The sequence below is a fragment of the Echinops telfairi genome, unplaced genomic scaffold (assembly GCF_000313985.2).
Source record: "Echinops telfairi isolate 266 unplaced genomic scaffold, ASM31398v2 ScPeMD7_25;HRSCAF=90, whole genome shotgun sequence".
Lineage (NCBI taxonomy): Eukaryota > Metazoa > Chordata > Mammalia > Afrosoricida > Tenrecidae > Echinops > Echinops telfairi.
This window is the reverse complement of record NW_022103922.1, coordinates 9,773,099-9,790,064: the sequence shown is the minus strand read 5'-3', so window position 1 is coordinate 9,790,064 and position 16,966 is coordinate 9,773,099. Positions and strand designations below refer to the sequence as shown.

The following is a 16,966-nucleotide window of genomic DNA, read 5'->3' as shown; positions in this document are numbered from 1 at the left end:
GAAACTCTGTAGATAGACCTATGCTACTGATAGAACTTTGAAATGAGAATAAGATAAAGTTCAGATACATAACTCTTGGCTTTTCTTGACGTGTGTTTGAATGAAACACAGAGTCTTTTAAGGTATCAATATGGATAAGTGTTCTTTGACTCGTCAGACGTTGCTATGGTGCCGCTGATTTTCCCACCGACATGCGCCGTGCTTCTCTAGACTCATTTGGTAGCTTTCTGTTGAGTCATTTGGAAGCCAAAGGAGAGATGATGGAGTGCTCATTTTGTACGTCTATACAATTGTGTCTACATTCCCTCTTGGTTGTCCCCCAGCTTAACAACAAGACAGCATGGTTAATCCAAAATTTGTAGGGAATGAGGAATGTAGGGCTTTGTGGTGTGCTTTTTGTGAAAGAATATAACATGTAAGAGGGTCACGTTTCACTTTAAAATCAACTCTTGACATCTGCTTTCCCCAGCTGGGAAGGAGCTCTGCCAGGCTCCTGTCCTTGGTCCATCCTTTCCTCTTGCCCCTTCTTAGCTTGCTGGTGTTTTCAGACCTGGCCTGGAGGCTCTGGGTCCCTTACTTTAGAAATGTAGCCCTCCTTAGTATGGATTAATTGAACGTGGCCATTTCATGAAAACAAATTATACAAAATGTTCATACCATCTATTTAACACAGCTATTCAGGGGAAGGCTGCCTTTCCAGTCAGTGGAATGTGCCACAGTTTAGTTGCCTGGGGGTCCCATCCAATTAGCGCTTCTCATTTGTAAGTCATGCAGCTCCGGTGGCTGTAATAAGAAAGCCCATATGTAACCCAGTTTACTTTTCATAACATTATTTCTTTTAGACATTTTCCAGTTAGATACTTAGCCACTTATTGATCTTCGCTTTACAGTCTTTGAAAGTCATTAGCAACAACAACAACAACAACAAAGTGAAGCACCCTTTTAGGGGCTGCGAGGGGGGCCAGGATAAAGGACAACGGTGGGAAAGTGAGTGATCTGAGGGCAGAGTGGGTTTTCTCACTGTGCATTGTTGTTGTTTTTAGGTACCCCTCAACACAGGAAGGCAGTACCACCTGGTCCTCGCAATTGTTACGTTGGAGCCATGGTTATAGTCACTGTGTCTATCCATCTCTTAACAAGGGCATTACTGTTTGTTTTGTTTTTTCACCCTTGTCCTCTACCAAGCATAATGTCTGTCTCCAGGAACTGTCTCTCCTGATAACTTATCTAAAGTGTATGAGATGAAGTCTGGCCATCCTTGTTTCTAATGAGCATTCTGGCTGTACTTCTTCTAAGACAAATCCGTTTGTTTTTTGGGCAGTCCATGGTACTTTCAGTATTCTTCTTCCATTTTTAGCATCTGATTATTAGAAAGGCCAGGACTACAGGGATGCTGAATTCTTAGCCCACCACTTTTGGTTACACCTCAGCACTTGCATATGGCTGTATGTTGCTCAGGGCTGTTGAAACATGTAGCTACTTGAGTTGACTTAAAGTTAAATAAAGGAGAAATATACTTCCCCAGTAGCCTTAACGCCATGTGAAGTATTCAATTATTGGATGTCCCAGATAAAGGACTTTTCTGTCATTGTAGCAGGTTTTCTTGGTCAGTAAGGGACAAGAGATTCTTGATCTAAACCAGGATAACATATTCAGGGGACTGCCTTGTCTTTGAAAAGCTAACTGGATGCTGAGCTAAGCAGATGCTGTTGACAGTGATTTGGACAGTGAATCCTCCTATAGGAAGACCAGACTTACAGTTAGTGGCTGTTCTGTTCATGGTTCTGGTGGTTAGTTCCTGTCCAGTGATTCTGATTCAGCGGGGATCTTGTGTTAACAGAGAACCGGGGTTCCGACACTGTGATCTTTCAGGAGACCACCACCAGGCATCTGTTGAGGTGCATCTTGGTGGGTAGAAACCTCTTTGGAGTGCTTAACTGTTTGTGTCACCAAGTACTCAACAGGTATGTTAGTCTCGGGTTGATTAGAGAAACATATTTATAGACACTCATGTGCGTAAGAGAGAACTTTATATCAAAGAGCAATTTTACATTAAGAAAACATCCCAGCCCAGTCCAGATCAAGTCCTGAAGTCCTATATTACCCCATATGTCTGATACTAGTCCATAAATTCCAGATCAAGTCCCTAAGTCCAATACTTCCCCATATGTCGAAACTAGTCCATAATTTCCTCTCTAGATTCACACAGCCATGCAATAACTCCAAACGCAGGTAGACCACAGGTCAGTGGGTGGAAAGTTTTGTGGATCTATTGGTGGTGTGGAAGCATCTCAGCGCTGGCGTGGGTCTCCACATGGCTCCTCCAGTTCCAGGGCTCTAGCTTAGCTCCATGTGGTTTGTCTACAGGAATGTCTCACAGGAAGTGAATGTATCTGGCCTCCTGTGAGCTATTTATCTCCTTTGTGCCACCAAATGAGGTCATCAATGTGTTGACCTGATTGACAGGCTAAACTCCACCCCTTCACTCTTAATCGTCTCAAACTGGCACCAGATTATGTAACTACCACACCAAGAGACTCCTTTTCGGCATGTTAAACATAAGTGGAGTCTTTTTTAAGGTCAATGTAATATTGGTTATTGTAATATGGAAATTTCTTCATTTCCCTTCTGCCCTCATGGCCTTTGGCTCCAGCAAGCAACACACACAGTGTGTGCACGTGGGAGGGTCCAGCCATCCTCAGGACCTTGGCAAGGGTCCCATTCCTCTTAGCATCAGGTGGGGCAATCCTGTGTCACAAATCGGAACTCCCTGGCAGTGTATCTTTTATCCAAATGGGTCCTTCTCTTAAATTACTGGAAGCTTGTTCTACTAGGTTTATAAAGGCCTGGTTGTTTTGGGACACTGGTTGAACGAATTCAGAGTTTTGAAATGTACCCTTTCCACAGCAGCCTTCCAACTCAAGAGATAACTTGAATAGATTTCTTCCAATGTTGAATATCATTTAAATAGTTTACCTTCTAAATTGTCTAGAATTGAGAATAATGATTTATTGTAAAATAAAAAGGAAGCACAATGTTTAGAGAAAAACTTAAATGATGCTTGGTTTTCTTCTGGGGACAGCAGAAGTTTTAAAAACAAATTTCTAATTAAAAAAGCAGGGAACCCTGGCAGTGTAGTGGGTTATGCATTGTGCTACTAACTGCAAGGTCGGCCGTTTGAATCCAACAGTCTTTCTTCAAGAGAAAGTCGAGGCTGTCTGCTGTCATAAAGATTTAGAGCCTCAGAATACCAGGGGACTCTTTTGCTCCATCCCATAGAATCATGATGAATCAGAATTGACTAGATGACAGTGAATTTAGTTAAAAATGACAAGTAGTATGTCTGTCTAGACAGGCGTGGTATGTTTGAGTGTGTGTTTGTAAGGTGACCCAGAAGGAAACACTGTCCGGGCCTTTGCCGTCTCACCGTCATCGTTTTGAGCCCATTGTCGCAGCCCCTGTGTCAGTCTGCCTCCTTGAGAGTTTCCTTTTTGGGCTGCTTCATCAAATATGATGGTCGTCTCCAGGGACTGGTCTCTCCTGAGAATGGACGTGTGTATTAATGCTGAACTCTGTCTGTTCCTCTCCTTATTTGCAGATTAGTAATTTAGTCCTCTAGATTTCTCCCAGGATAACCAGTGCAATTTTTAAAGGTTTTGTTAAAACTTTTGAATTCATTCATTTTGTCAGGATGTGCTTCCATTTGTTGTACTTCTTCTTGTTTTTGCTCCTGTGATTCCCCCCGTATTTGGCCGAGGGAGGTCTCTTTCCTTCGGCCTTTCTGTGTGTATATGTTGCCTGTGCTCATTGCACGAGCCCCTTCCCCAGTGCCTCACCCCCACCCCTTTGTGGCTATCACCTGTGGTCTTTGTTAGTTTCCTTGCTTCCTCAGATGGATGACAAAATGTTCCAGACTTATTTTACACTTTTTTTTTTTTTTTTGGCGGGGGTAACAAATCCTATGAGCAGCCATTTCTCTAAAGCAGTGGTTCTCAACCTTCCTAATGCTGTGACCCTTTAAATACAGTTCCTAATGTTGTGGTGACCCCCAACCTTAGAGTTATTTTCGTTGCTATTTAATAACTGTAATTTTGCTACTGTTATGATTTGGCGACCCCTGTGAAAGGGTCCTTTGTCCCCCAAAGGGGTTGCGACCCACAGGTTGAGAACTGCTGCTCTAAAGTCCCCTTTAGATTTCTTTTAAAACAGAAGTCTCATGTTGCCTTTGCTCCCTCTTTTGTGTTCACATAGTCTACAGAAGGGTGGAGGAAAAACACAATCCTCCTGTGTGTGCATATTTATTCTTTTGAGTTTGCATATGCACTAGAGGGCTCCAAAAAGTTCTTGGGAAAAATGGATAAAAGATCTATTAAAAGATAACAGAATCTGTCTGTAAACTTTCTGAATTACTCTTGAGTCGCAAAGGTAGCTGGGTAAGTGATGAGTTTCTGTGATCCCTTAAGGTGGTGCTTTGTTACAGCATTGAGGCAACAGTGTGCGATTGTTCCACGTTCCATCCTATCACATGACCCTTTCATCTGACTCTTCAAACCAAGAGCTCCCTAACCAAACCAAAGCCCACTGCCCTTGAGTCCGTTCCTACACACAGCTATGCTATTATGCAGAGTACAACCTTCCCATAGGGCCTCGCAAAGCTATACATCTTTGGGAAGTCTTCTCCCATTTCTTTCTCTGGTGGAGCAGCTGATGAAATCAAACCACCAGCCTTTGGGTTTACAGGTGTGGGTTGAATCACTTCCACCGGTGCTTTGCTCTTTAACTACACAGACATTGATATAAGAGTAACAATCTGGTCAACTGGAAATGGGGGGGGGGGAGAAAAAAGATTTCATAAGGTATTGTGCCATAGAAAGTAAGAAACAGAAAGCTTCATGTGTGTTTATTGGAGTTGTAAACTCATGGGGATGGCTCAGTTTCACCCAGGTGTCCTTAAATATAAGTTAAAAGTGAGGTAATGGATTTGGTGGAGGGTTTTGGTTTTTTATAAAAATCATTTTATTGGGGGCTTGTACAACTCTTATCACAATCCATCCATCCATTGTGTCAAGCCATTTGTACATTTGTTGTCATCATCATTTTCAAAACATTTTCTTTCTACTGGAATCCTTGGTATCAGCTCAATTTCCCCGCTCCCTCCCCCACCCTTCCTCCCTCATAAACCCTTGATAATTTATAAGTTATTATTATTTTTTCATGTCTTACACTGACTGATGTCTCCCTTCACCCACTTTTCTGTTGTCCATCCCCCAGTTAGGGGGTTTTATGTAGATCCTTGTGATCGGTTCCCTCCTTGGTGGAGGGTTTGGTGGAGGACCATTGGACATTATGTTGACACAGTGGCTGCAGCAATGGGCTCGGCCATGGGAACAATTGTGAGGTTGGCTCCGGACCCAGTAATGTTTCCTTCTGTTGGGCTTGGGGTCCCTCCGGGTCCAAACCGACGACATGGCACCTGATGACTACAACAACTGGCTCTCGACTGTGTAGAGATGCTGAGAGTCCCCTTGGTGGCCTTTTGCTTTGGGTTGCAGTTCAAACCTACCAGCTGCTCGGCAGCAGAAAGAGGAGGTTGTCTGCTCCCGTGAAGGTTTATAGCCTCGGAAACCCTTTTAAGGATCTCTGAGTTGGAATTGGCTCCATAGCAGTGGCTTAGGATTTTCCTGGCGTGGTGCTCTTCACATCTAAGCATTGCTGTCTCTTTTCTGCACCAAGGGCTTGGCGCCCCTTCCCGTGGAAGCGAATGGAACAGCTTGTAAGACAGGTTCATCCTCAGAGTGTTCTCACTTGATGTGTTTCCTTCGAAATCCATTTCTGTCCCTCCTCCCCCAACATTTCAATCCCACTGCACTCATGTTCAAGCCAGCATTTCCCTTGGGCCCTGGACCCATGTCAACAAAGACAACGCTCGAGTGGGTTGCGAGTGGGGGGTGCTGGGAAGAACACCTAGAGCAGGTTTTATCCTCACATCTCTGATCTCTTAGAGCTTGGTCAGGGAGACACGGTCCATTTCAGTAGACATTTCTTCAAATGTTAAGGATCTGCTTGCATTGCCAGAGTGCTAGGTCCCAGCACTGGTCCCGCAAGGGATATTTGTAGGTTCATTGGGAAGAATTTGGCATCTATTCCCACTTCGGTCAAGGAGGAGGAAACTCACCAGCCCACCTTTTCCCTGAGGGAGCATCTCATACTTCCCCATTGCCGTGGTCCCACAGACTCATCACGTAGCAGTTAGCTCTGATACGTTTGCACAGTCAGACAGGACTGATGGTCTTGGACATTGCTGTCATTTGAAATGATGGCAGCAAGATGAGAGTGAGGCTCCAGGGGAGGAGCGGGGACCCACCGGTTCCTTTAGCACTTCAGCTGTGAAGATTGGAGATGGTCCCCATTTGGTATTGGTGGACTGCCTGATCAGGTGTGTGCCAGTTGGCAAGGGATAGCAATAGCCGGTGAGTGCTGAGAACTCCAGTGTTCCACTGCTCCTTCGAGACCCCCACAAGTCTGCTCAAAAGATACAGACACAGACGCAAGCGCTACCTCACATCATGGTAATTAGAGTGATTTTCTGCCTTCCTTTTCATTTCATCTTTCCGGCATGCGAGCCACTCATGCGGAATACTGGAAAAGATAATATCGTTCTTGTTTTTATTCTATGTTCCGCCTCATTTTCAGAGAAGTCACACTACAGCATCTGCATTACCCTTCCTTTAAAGTACAAGTTATTCTAGTGGATGAGACTATTTCTGGGTCTCTCTGGTATTTCCTGTGAAGAATTGTGCATGCAGCGTTCAAATATAGCAGTGTCGGGATGGGGAAGGTGCTCGGATTCATTTTGTGAAGGAATTCTGATAATCTGTTTTTTTCAGTGATCAAGGAAGTGGCAGCACTCCGCATGTCATTATTACTGTTATTAGTAGTACTATTATTAGTCATCTGAGCTCACTCTCTGTAAGATGCTGCTCTAGAATTATTCAAGACTTTGCAGGAAGAATTATCACCCGAAGAGTCATTCTTCAAATCCCTTGGGGTCTGTTCCTCATGGCTTTTTTTTCCCGAAACTGTCCCCACAAGAGCACCGCCACTCCTTCAAGTCCGGGGTAGCTTCTCCCCACAAACTTGGCGTGGCCTCACAGTAGTCTTTCCATCAGCCTGCATGCCATCCATTGCCTGTGCATCTGCCCAAATCTGGCGCCATGTTATTCCTCTGCCCCAAAGCATTGAAACAGTGCTATGTGGTTTGCCGAGTGCAGGCTGGCTGGTGGGCTTAGATTTCCACAGAAGGGTCTGTGGGACCTGTTTGCTATTAGAAGGTTGAACCATTTTCTTTGCCTCACCTTCTTCTGGTTTCTTAGTGGGTCAGTCACTCTCAATCCATTGGCTCTCCCAGTGTAGCTCCTGGACCTGCAGCATTAGCAGCCTTCAAAAACTGTTAGACATATAAAATATTGGGCCCGACCCAAACCACACCATCCCATATTAAAACAAACAAATCAAATCCCTCAAGTTCACTGCCATTGATTCAATTTTGACTCATACAGATCCAACAGGACAGAGTAGAAGTGTGAAATTTTGTGACTGTGAATTTTTGTGACTGTACAAAATCTCTTGATGGAAGGAGAAAGCCTCATCTTTCTCCTATGGAGTGGCTGGTGGTTTTGGACTGCTGACTTTGTGGTTCGCAGCCACATGCTTAACTCATTAGGCCACCAGTGACGCCCCCCGTCACATAGTAGTTAGTCTTGGGCCCATTCTTCCGCATGGAGACCACATGTGTGTGTCAGAATAGCGCTGTACTCCGTAGGGATCCCAGTGGGTGATTTTTTGGAAGTCGGTCACCAGACCTCTTATCAGAGAGGGGACTCTGGGTAGATTCAAACCACCCACCTGTGATTAGCAGCTGAGTAAACTGTACCAACAGAGACGTCACCATAGCCGTATTGAACCCCAGACATCAGAGGTGATGCCCGGTTGTCTGGTTTAACTATCCCAGGTGCTTCAGGTATGCTGACATGTGGGAAGCCCTGCTCCAGCCAAACCAGGCAACTTTTCCGAAGTGCCTTCCCCACTGCCATCCTGTCTCCTCCCCCAAGGCCTCAAAGGCCATGCGCCTATGTCCTTAGACTTCGGCACTCAGTTTGAGAACACGCCTCTTGTCCGCCATGCTGTTTCTGAGCCTAAATGTTAGAGTCTGGCCTGGCGTTCTCTCCTTGCGCTGATTACCACAGCACGCCAGTTCTATTTTCTCTACTAATCTGGAAGCTCATCAAAGAAGGACTTTACTTCACCTTTGTACCTGATGTCACTAAGGCACTGTGTGGTGTCATGCACACAGTAGGCTCTGTAAAGATAGCTTATGGCATACTTACTGTACATAAGAGATGGAGACAACGAAGCCTTTGCCCAGAAGGCATATACAAATTCTGTGAGATCAAGGCGGCGCATGCTAACTGTTGTTTTGACTTACTGAATCCAAACTAGACTTGAATGTTGGTGCGTCTTCCTCCTTGGAAGATGTCCAATGTGCTCGTGTGACAATTCTAGCCTCTACCATTTAGCTGGAGACATTGAATTCGCCCTGTCATTTCACATGGTACCTAGAAAGCAGCTTCCATTACTCTGTCAATAATAGACTTTCATCCCACACGATGGAACTTCCCTTAAATCTTTCTTGGAGCACTGGCATGCTTTCTCCCACTGATGAATCCATGGCATGGTTCATCCGAAGTGACAGTTTCTTCTCGGAGTGCATGGCCCCCCAAAGCAGCACAAACAGAGGGAAACGCAAGGTGGTCGGCTTTCATATGGCCTGAGGATGGGAACCCGAGAACCCCAGGGCTCCGACATTTTCCCAGCGACAGCATCCCATCTAAGATGTCTTGTGTAGTCATAGTGGCTTGTGACCCTCGTGGTGGTGGTGGTGGAACTGGGGGAGAGAGTGAGAAATCTAAAGTGTCTTTTCTGTTTCTCTTCCCCCTTCCCTCTGCCTCTCCCCTCCCAGGCTCTGAAAGAGTTCCAGCTGAAGTCTCTGACAGACAGACGCCCTGCAGCCTCTGAGGCCCTGCTCCCCTGTGGCCTGAGCATGCTGCTGCCACGCTGCAGGATGGCACCCATGGTCCGGCTGCTGCTGCTACTGCTGCTTGCCTTCTTCCTCCGCGCCCAGGCTGAGAGTAAGCCAGTCTCAGGTCTCTGGGGGGTGGTAGCTCTAATGAATGGTTTGCTTGGCAGTTGGCACCAGGCTCCGGGCCTCTGAATACATTTCCTTTGGAAGTAAATCCTGAGACACTGTGGGATCCTCCTTGGCCACCAGCCAGCCTTTGAAAGGGATTGCTGACCTGACTTCCTTTTGATTTCCTCTCCTGCTTAATGCCCCTTTTCTTGTGCATATAACTGCTCCTAGGGTTTGTCTCCCTCTACCCCCTCTGGTAATCCCACCAACCTGGTGGCCAAAGTATTAGGGGAGCCTCAAGATAACTCGAACAGGAAGGTTTACCTGGTGGTAGTGTGCCTATGAGTCAACTTTGTTTAGATCCACTGGAAATGTCTCTGTTTTGTGGATATTCCTATGTTTAGAAAAATGCACAATGTCACATTGAGCCCAATTAAACTTCCAAGCCCCTTGTAGCTGTCACAGCAGCTGTTGTAATGTACTGTTTCCGACAGCTGTCGTCGAGTACAGTGTTCCTACAAATCAAGCAGAACTGACAGCTTTGTGGCTGGATGAAGGGTGTGTTACGTGTGAGGAGAAAGCTGTGGAGATCAGCTATCAAAGATAGGGCTATTGGACTTGATTTCTGAAACTGGGACTCCCGGTCAATTAACTTGCCAATTAATGAGAGGATACTATCTCCCTTGTAATTAGGGCATCATTAGGTCTATCATGTTTACAAGTGTTTACTTTTTCCATCTGTCCCCTGGCCTTTTGGGCAAGTGGTGGGGCAGGAGACAGGGCACGTCTGGGGCTCGTCTACACAGATGGGTCTGGTGTCTTGGTGGCAGTTGAGTTCATCTGAGAGTTGGCCATCTCCTTGGGAGTCCCCTGGTGGTATTCAAATGTGTAACATCTGTCGTCATTAACTTTTCCCTCCAATGACTCTCTCAGAGAGATTAAATTTGACTTGCAGGAAGGATGTTTCCAAGACCAGGATCTTGTGTCAGCTTAGCCCTTACCTATTAATTGCATTTTGACATGAATTCCCTCAGTTGCAGCCAATTTCCTTGTGTAAGTAGAAGTGCTGATTTTTAAAGAAAGGTTTTCAAAGTGTGATATGTACTTTCACTTGCACATTCACATTCATATGTGTGTTACCAATATGGGTGTGTATGAAACAAGCATGTGTTAAAAACAAGAGCACTCTGGTATAGAATGTACAGAGTCTCCAAGTTAGCACCGAGGGAGTGTTGATTTAAGGTGAAGCCCCGGCCTGTCTTGGCTAATGCCAGCACATAGTTAACCGAGAAAAGGCCCAAATGTGAAGACACGCTTGTTATTTTAAAGTAGGTTATGCCAAAACCTATTTTAAGGTTGAAATTTGTATTTATTTCATTAAAAAAACATAGCAGGCAGATGGCTTTACCCCCTTCTCCACCTCTTCCCCCCATTTTGGCCACGGTAGGGAAAAAAAATGTTGTTTGACAATTTAATTTTTGGCCAAAGTGTCTAAGGTCCTGGAAACCCACTTTGGGATCAGGTGATATCTGGAGATCTGTTAGCGTTAGTGGACTTTGTTCTAGACCACCGAAGTTAGTCTGCCTTGGGGAGCAGCGCTGACAGAGCTCCGTCCTCTGCTGGGACGTGATGAGCAGATGTGAAGGTTTGGGGAATAAGTACCATATTTTATGCAGATAACATGTGCATGATGCTGGTTTGGCCAACCACCCACCCCCTCCCATGCATTCGTATATGCACTTGGCACATGGGCGTGCGGTCTGTGAAAACACGATTCTGTAAAAAGAAGGTGTCACAGGTTTTCGCCATCCTCTCCCTTTCTTCTGCTCCCTCTCCTCCAGCCCCTTCCCCACCACCCTCTTTATATGGTATGGTCCAGCACACGAAACCCCAAGGGCTCTGTTAAGATGGTTCCCATATTATGTTGTCCTGGCATACCTGCTTTCCCGCTCAAGGTGCAGTCCGACATAGCACCTCCGTTCTCTCCTAGTCCCTGAGTTTTTCCGTGGTAGCTAAAACAGGAAGCAGCTGCTGCTTCGCCAAATTAATTTTGCCTTACTTCTGCCCTTGTCTCCTCAGCCTTGATTTAGTAGCTGTTCCCTCAAGTGAGTCCTGTGACTGCTGCTGGCAGAGCAGGTGCATCCTGAGAGTTGCAGGTGGAAGGGGGAGCGAGCCATAGTTAGCTGGACGAGCATCCGCGAGTCATGTCCTGGAGGGTGTCTAGAGCGGGTGGTACCATTCTGGTCACTGAGGACAGCCTAGAGAGCAAATGGTACGCGGCTTCTAGCTGAAATCAAGCTATGAAATCAAGCCCTTGCCTTCTTTTCACATGCAGCTCTAAGCACCGCTGGTGTGAACAGTGATTCCTTCGCCATCGCACAGGCAGCATGGCTTTGGCTTCCCTTAGGTGGGCTGCTGGTAGCATTCCCTGTGCCTTTAGTAGCACATGCGTGTCACTCCTGCACTTGGCTTTCATCCGAGGGCTCTTCCAGTTCCAAAACCTGGTCGTAGTTTGACAGAGCCAGTTGAAAGCATGGCTCTCAGTTCTGTTCATTCCCGTGGCTTGAAAGCTTGAATGCATTTTGATTGTTTCTTTCTTTCTCATGAGTCGGGATTTGATAATTGATTGTGTCTTGGCTGTGTGGAGACATGACAGAGCTGCGGCCTCAGGAAAAGCTCAGCATAACTCCCGGATAGAGCATCTCCTGGTCCTACAAGAAGGTTCAGGTTTTCTGATTAAGGATCTGATGGACTCTAATTCCACAGAAGCAGGATATTAGGCGGTGCCACGTTTTCTTTCCATTGAGTGTCCACTATAGCTACTGGTAGTTGTCTTTCATGTGTAGAATGCCCGTGTTTTCCTCAAACTCTCACTGCCATCTAGTCAGTTCCCGTTCACCATGACCCTGTAGGATAGGAGACAACTGCCCCAAGATTATATCTCTTTATGGGAGTAGAAAGCTTCGTCTTTCTCTCAAGGAGGGCACTGTTGATTTCAAACCATGCCCCTGGTGGTAAGCAGCCCAGTGTGTAACCACCATGCTATCAGGGCTGGTTAGTTAATTATTTTATTTACTTATTTTTAATTTAAACTAGCAGCAGACCAAGGAATAGCTAGTAGCTCCTTCTTCTTCTAGCCCAGTTTTAATCCAATGAATTAAATTGCTGACAGTGTGGTGTTCCCTTCTACTTTGGAGTTGTTCCACCTAGCCTCTCTGATTGGCTCTGAAGGTCTATTATAAACACAACCCTTGATAGTTTACCAAGGGTAACTTATACATCTAATCATGTATAAGCCATTTCCCAGCACATTTTAAATGTGTTTCTTTGTGGTAAAATTAGGTGCCTCAGTTGATATTTGGGTCCGCTTATACTTGAGTACATACAGTACTTGGTCAAGTGGTTTAGTTCACCCATCTGGTAAACAAACCATCATTTTGGCTTCCTTACTACTCTTAAGAAGCCTTGGCTATCACCCCTTCACACATGCTTGGTGTCTGTCTAATCTAAACAATATTAATATTATCAGTATGTACCTCTATCCAGTAGCTCTCCTTGATTTCCTGGGCATTAGAGAAAGAATCAACCTCCTCTGTGCTGTGTGAGCCCCATTCCCTCTCATTTCCTGAGGGAGAACCTGGGAGGGGTTTGAGGGTGAGCTGAAAAGCTAGAGTTTGGATTGGGATTTGTAACATCAGCCTCCACTTCATATCCAGGAGCATATCCTTGCTCCATGAGCTGGTGGGGGTGTGGGGGGGGAGGGGAAAAATGAGGAGCTGAAACCAAGGGTTCAGGTAGAAAGAAAATATTTTGACAATGATGAGGTCAACAAATGTACAAACGTGCTTGACACAATGGATGGATGTATGGATTGTGATGAGTTGCACGAGCCCCCAACAAAATGATTTTTTTAAAAAGTGGGTGCCGCTGATGTTAGTACCTCCTCTTGGTATTTGATATGGATTAAATGACCCGATGTTTAACACAGATCAGAAGATAGCACATAGGAGGTGTACAATAAATATCAGATGTTGTTTCATTATCATTCACAGATACCCAGGAACAGTTTCTGTTTAATACACTTGTATTTAATACTGGGCTGAGATGGGTCTGTGTTGACCCACCAGGTAGCACAGTCTGTGTGGTTGATAAAGCCATGTTGTCACCTCACCTTCTGACACACACACACCCCCAACCCGCCTTGATTCTCTACAAAGAAAACCTTACAAGTCCTTGCCCCTGCACTGAAGCTTCCTCTGAATGTGAACAACGCAGAGTAGGTATGAGTTTAGCTTTTGCGGGGAATAAAAAGTTTCGAAAAACCTCTTCTAGAACTACCCATTTAAAAGCAATGTCCAATAGGCTTTGCATCTTTCTGGACTATTGGTTTTCTCGTGGAGTTTCTTCACCTGCTGAGAGTGGGGGGAGCTTGCCATATTTACTCTAAGCCACTTTCATAGAAGCAGGGATGGTGGCACCCTTGGCCAGTTGGAGAGCGGTGGCTGTGGTTGGAATCAGGGGTTATCAGAATAATGGAAGCGATAGGAAAAGATAAAGAAGTAAAGGACCAGGGCAGAGCTGGGGTTGGAAGGGTTTGCCACGTGGTTTCATTTGTGTTTTTTAGAGACCACAATGAAGAAGCAGCCCAGGTCAATGTAGGAGACCTTCCAGAATGAAATTAGACAGGGAGAGAATTGCCTTCCTGATGTCATGAAAATACATAGCTTCCAGCAGACACAGCCAAGTCACACAGGGGACAGTCACATCTGATTAAAAGTGTCTTTTCATTTTTGTATTAGATTATGAATAGCCCCCTCCCCCAACTCTGAACTATTTAACCATATTAAAAATGGTAAATTGCTTGGGACGATGGCACCGTTCTAAACTTAGTTTGGGATGATGATACTACTAGTGGTACATTGAATGGTACACTTTAAATGGGTGAACTGAATTGTATAGAACATAAATTATTATCTCTGCAAAGCTTGAAGGCCTTCTGGTTAGCCCAGGTCTTGGGTTAGAGACCCTTTGGCATGTGCCCCTGGGAAGGATAGCGAGGTGATTCCTTTAGTCAGAAGAGAAAGACTGATGGTGGAGTGCAAGGGCAAGGCCAGGCATGCTGAACTACGCCAGCCTCGCGGTCCTGTTTGCTGAATGTACTGAGGTGTGGCAAAATAAAAGCCGGGCTTCTTTCTGCCCTTCCTCCCTTCTCTCCAAAGTCTCCAAATTAGCACCAGCCAGCTGTCTGCTGCAGGGAAAACATCCCAGCGATGCCACTGATCTCTCAGCCCGTCCCTGTTATTTTTGCCCTGAGGCTTCTGTTCCCCTAGAGTGACTGTCTCGGAAACCCACAGGGCCAGTTCTAGCCTGTCCCATTGTCCCTCGGGCACCTGGAATTGACCAGAAGGCAGTGCCTTTGGTTTGGTTTGGTTTGTGGACTGATGTGTGCACCTCCCCCTCAACATGTATCTTAGAAATCTCAGCCTTTATGCCTGAGGTTGCAGTCCCATGTGGCAATAGGTTGTATGTGTGTGATGTTCATGGGGCAGGATAAAGAGGGTGTGTTTTGAGACCTTCTGTCGTGAGGAATGGGGTGGAGGGTGTGCGTGGGGGATGATGCCACATGAAGTTCGCCCAGTAGCAAAGAAGAGATGAGAGCCTTCCTCCAGCACTGCCAGAGAGAAAGCCACCCCATAGAGCCAGCACCCTGAATTTGGACTTCAGTCTTTTGACTGAGAGGGGGGAAAAGAACTGCTTGTTGAAGACATCCACTTAGGTGTCTGCTGGAGGGGCCCTGGAGACAAGAGACAGCCTTTTGTGGAGTTTGCGGGGCTTAACATATACAGTGAACCCTCGCCACTTCGCGCTTTGACTTCCGCGGCTTCACTCTATCGCGGTTTTTGCGTAACAGCGCATGCTCTGTCATTACTGCCACTGATTGGCTCATACTGTACACGCTTGATGCCATAAATAATATAATAAATAATAAATGTTAATTGTAACGTCCAAAATGTTTTACTGTATTTTCCCTTTTTCGTTTAATTAATTGGGTAATACGAGTGTAATGGTGACTAAAGGGTGTTTTTTCATGTCCTCTATGCTCTAACTACAAAAATATTTGATTTACAAATAAGTAATCCTACTTCGCGGAATTTCATTTATCACAGTAGGGTCTAGAACCGATTAACTGCGATAAACGAGGGTTCACTGTAGTTGCAGAATCTCTACCCTGTCCTGAGTCCGAATCTGCTCCTGGTGGAAAAGTGCCTTTCCAAGCATCCTGCAGAGTGCAGTGGGACTTGCTGGTCCTTTTGAACCGGTCATGTGACACATGTTCTTTCTGATCTGTTTGTGATGAGAGCCTGAACTCAGAGGGTGGGACAGTAGCGAACATTCCTGTGAGCTAGCTGTCAGCCAGCAACCACACTTGGGCTCCTCACCTCCCCCCCTTCCCCCATTAGTTACTTTCATCTCCCTCACTTGGCTGCTGTTTGCTAGAGACATTCAGCTGAACTTGCGGTCAGTTCCTCCTGGTCCTATTGCTCATTGAATTGAGGAATCCCAAGCCAGTACCACCCACTTGAAAGACCAAAGGCAGACAGCCCGGGTGAAGGGAGGAAATTTAGAGCCATTGGTGATCCGAGCCTGGCCCATTGTGCTTTGTCTTCTCAGTTTGCTTCCCTTCTTGTCCTCTTTCCCCAAACGTGGGCGCGTGCACACACACATGCACATGCATGAGTGAGCATACGTGCATGTGTATCTGCTCTTTGGAAACTTGGCGTACAAAACGGTAGGGTTCAAATGCTTTTTTCAAGTGCAGTTCCCTACCATTTTGTCATCCATTATCAAATATCATAGCTCACCCTCCTGGAATTTCTTAGGAGATATTTCCCAACTGTCTCGAGGCCCAACAACAACAAAAGGAGCACTTAAGATTCTGGGCTCAGGAGTTGGATGGCTGGTCCCAAACCTCATATCTGTTGCCCAGGGACTCTGACCATGAGCAAGTTAGAAAGCTCCCATAGGCCTCCACAGCTCTGCCAGGTGAAGGTTAGCAAAGCACCGACATTTCTGTGGTGATCAGGAAGATTAAAGGAAGGCATGCTTGTAAAGCCATTTGAACAATAGAATTAAATCCTCACTGAGTGTTAGCCCCCATTATGCTTTTTTCCCCTCATCTCTAAATTAGAAGCATCTTTGTTTTGATCTCTGTTGATATTTATTGTCCCATTAATCTCATCCTTTGAGCAGTTCCTTTGAAAATTGTAAAAATGTAAATATGAGTCATAAATATGCTCTTGATTCTAAAGGACTTGGCTGATTGGCTCCTTCATGTCTTTAGTAAATGCTCGGGCGTCCATGGTGGCACAGTGGGGTAAGTCCCCAGACCATCAACCGGGAGGTCTGCAGTTGGAACTCACCAGCTGGCTCAAGTAAAGCTGTAGAGCCCCAGAGATGTAGCTAGCAGTGCTGCTGTGTCCTAGAGCGTCACCGAGAGCCCAGGTCAACGTTCAGTAGTGGTTTTGTTTTAGTGAATAGGCACTCACTGCCAGGTAGTTGATTCCAACTCATGGAAACCCTGTAGGACTGGGTCGAACTTCCCAGTGGAGTTTCTGAGACTGTAACCGTTTATGGCAGTAGAAAGCATCGTCTTTCTCCCAGGAGTACCTGGTGGTTTGGAACTGCTGACCTTCTGGGCTCTAGTAGGTAGGATTCCCTGCTTAAGGTATTTCACTCCTGACTGAAAGGGTGGAGGCTCCAGTCTTCTCAGTGACTCCA

The 16,966-nt window shown here is 45.8% G+C and overlaps 1 protein-coding gene across 45 annotated transcripts in view; it reads left to right on the top strand.

The window, feature by feature from the left end:
• Positions 1–16,966, top strand: part of PTPRD (protein tyrosine phosphatase receptor type D) — a 995,611-nt gene that overhangs the window by 550,999 nt on the left and 427,646 nt on the right. For all 45 annotated transcript variants that reach the window (XM_045289116.1, XM_045289153.1, XM_045289139.1 and 42 more), the window contains one exon: positions 9,020–9,188. In XM_045289116.1, coding sequence (XP_045145051.1) covers positions 9,101–9,188 — 88 coding nt within the window. In that variant the 5' untranslated portion in view covers positions 9,020–9,100. The remainder of the gene's footprint in view (positions 1–9,019; positions 9,189–16,966) is intronic.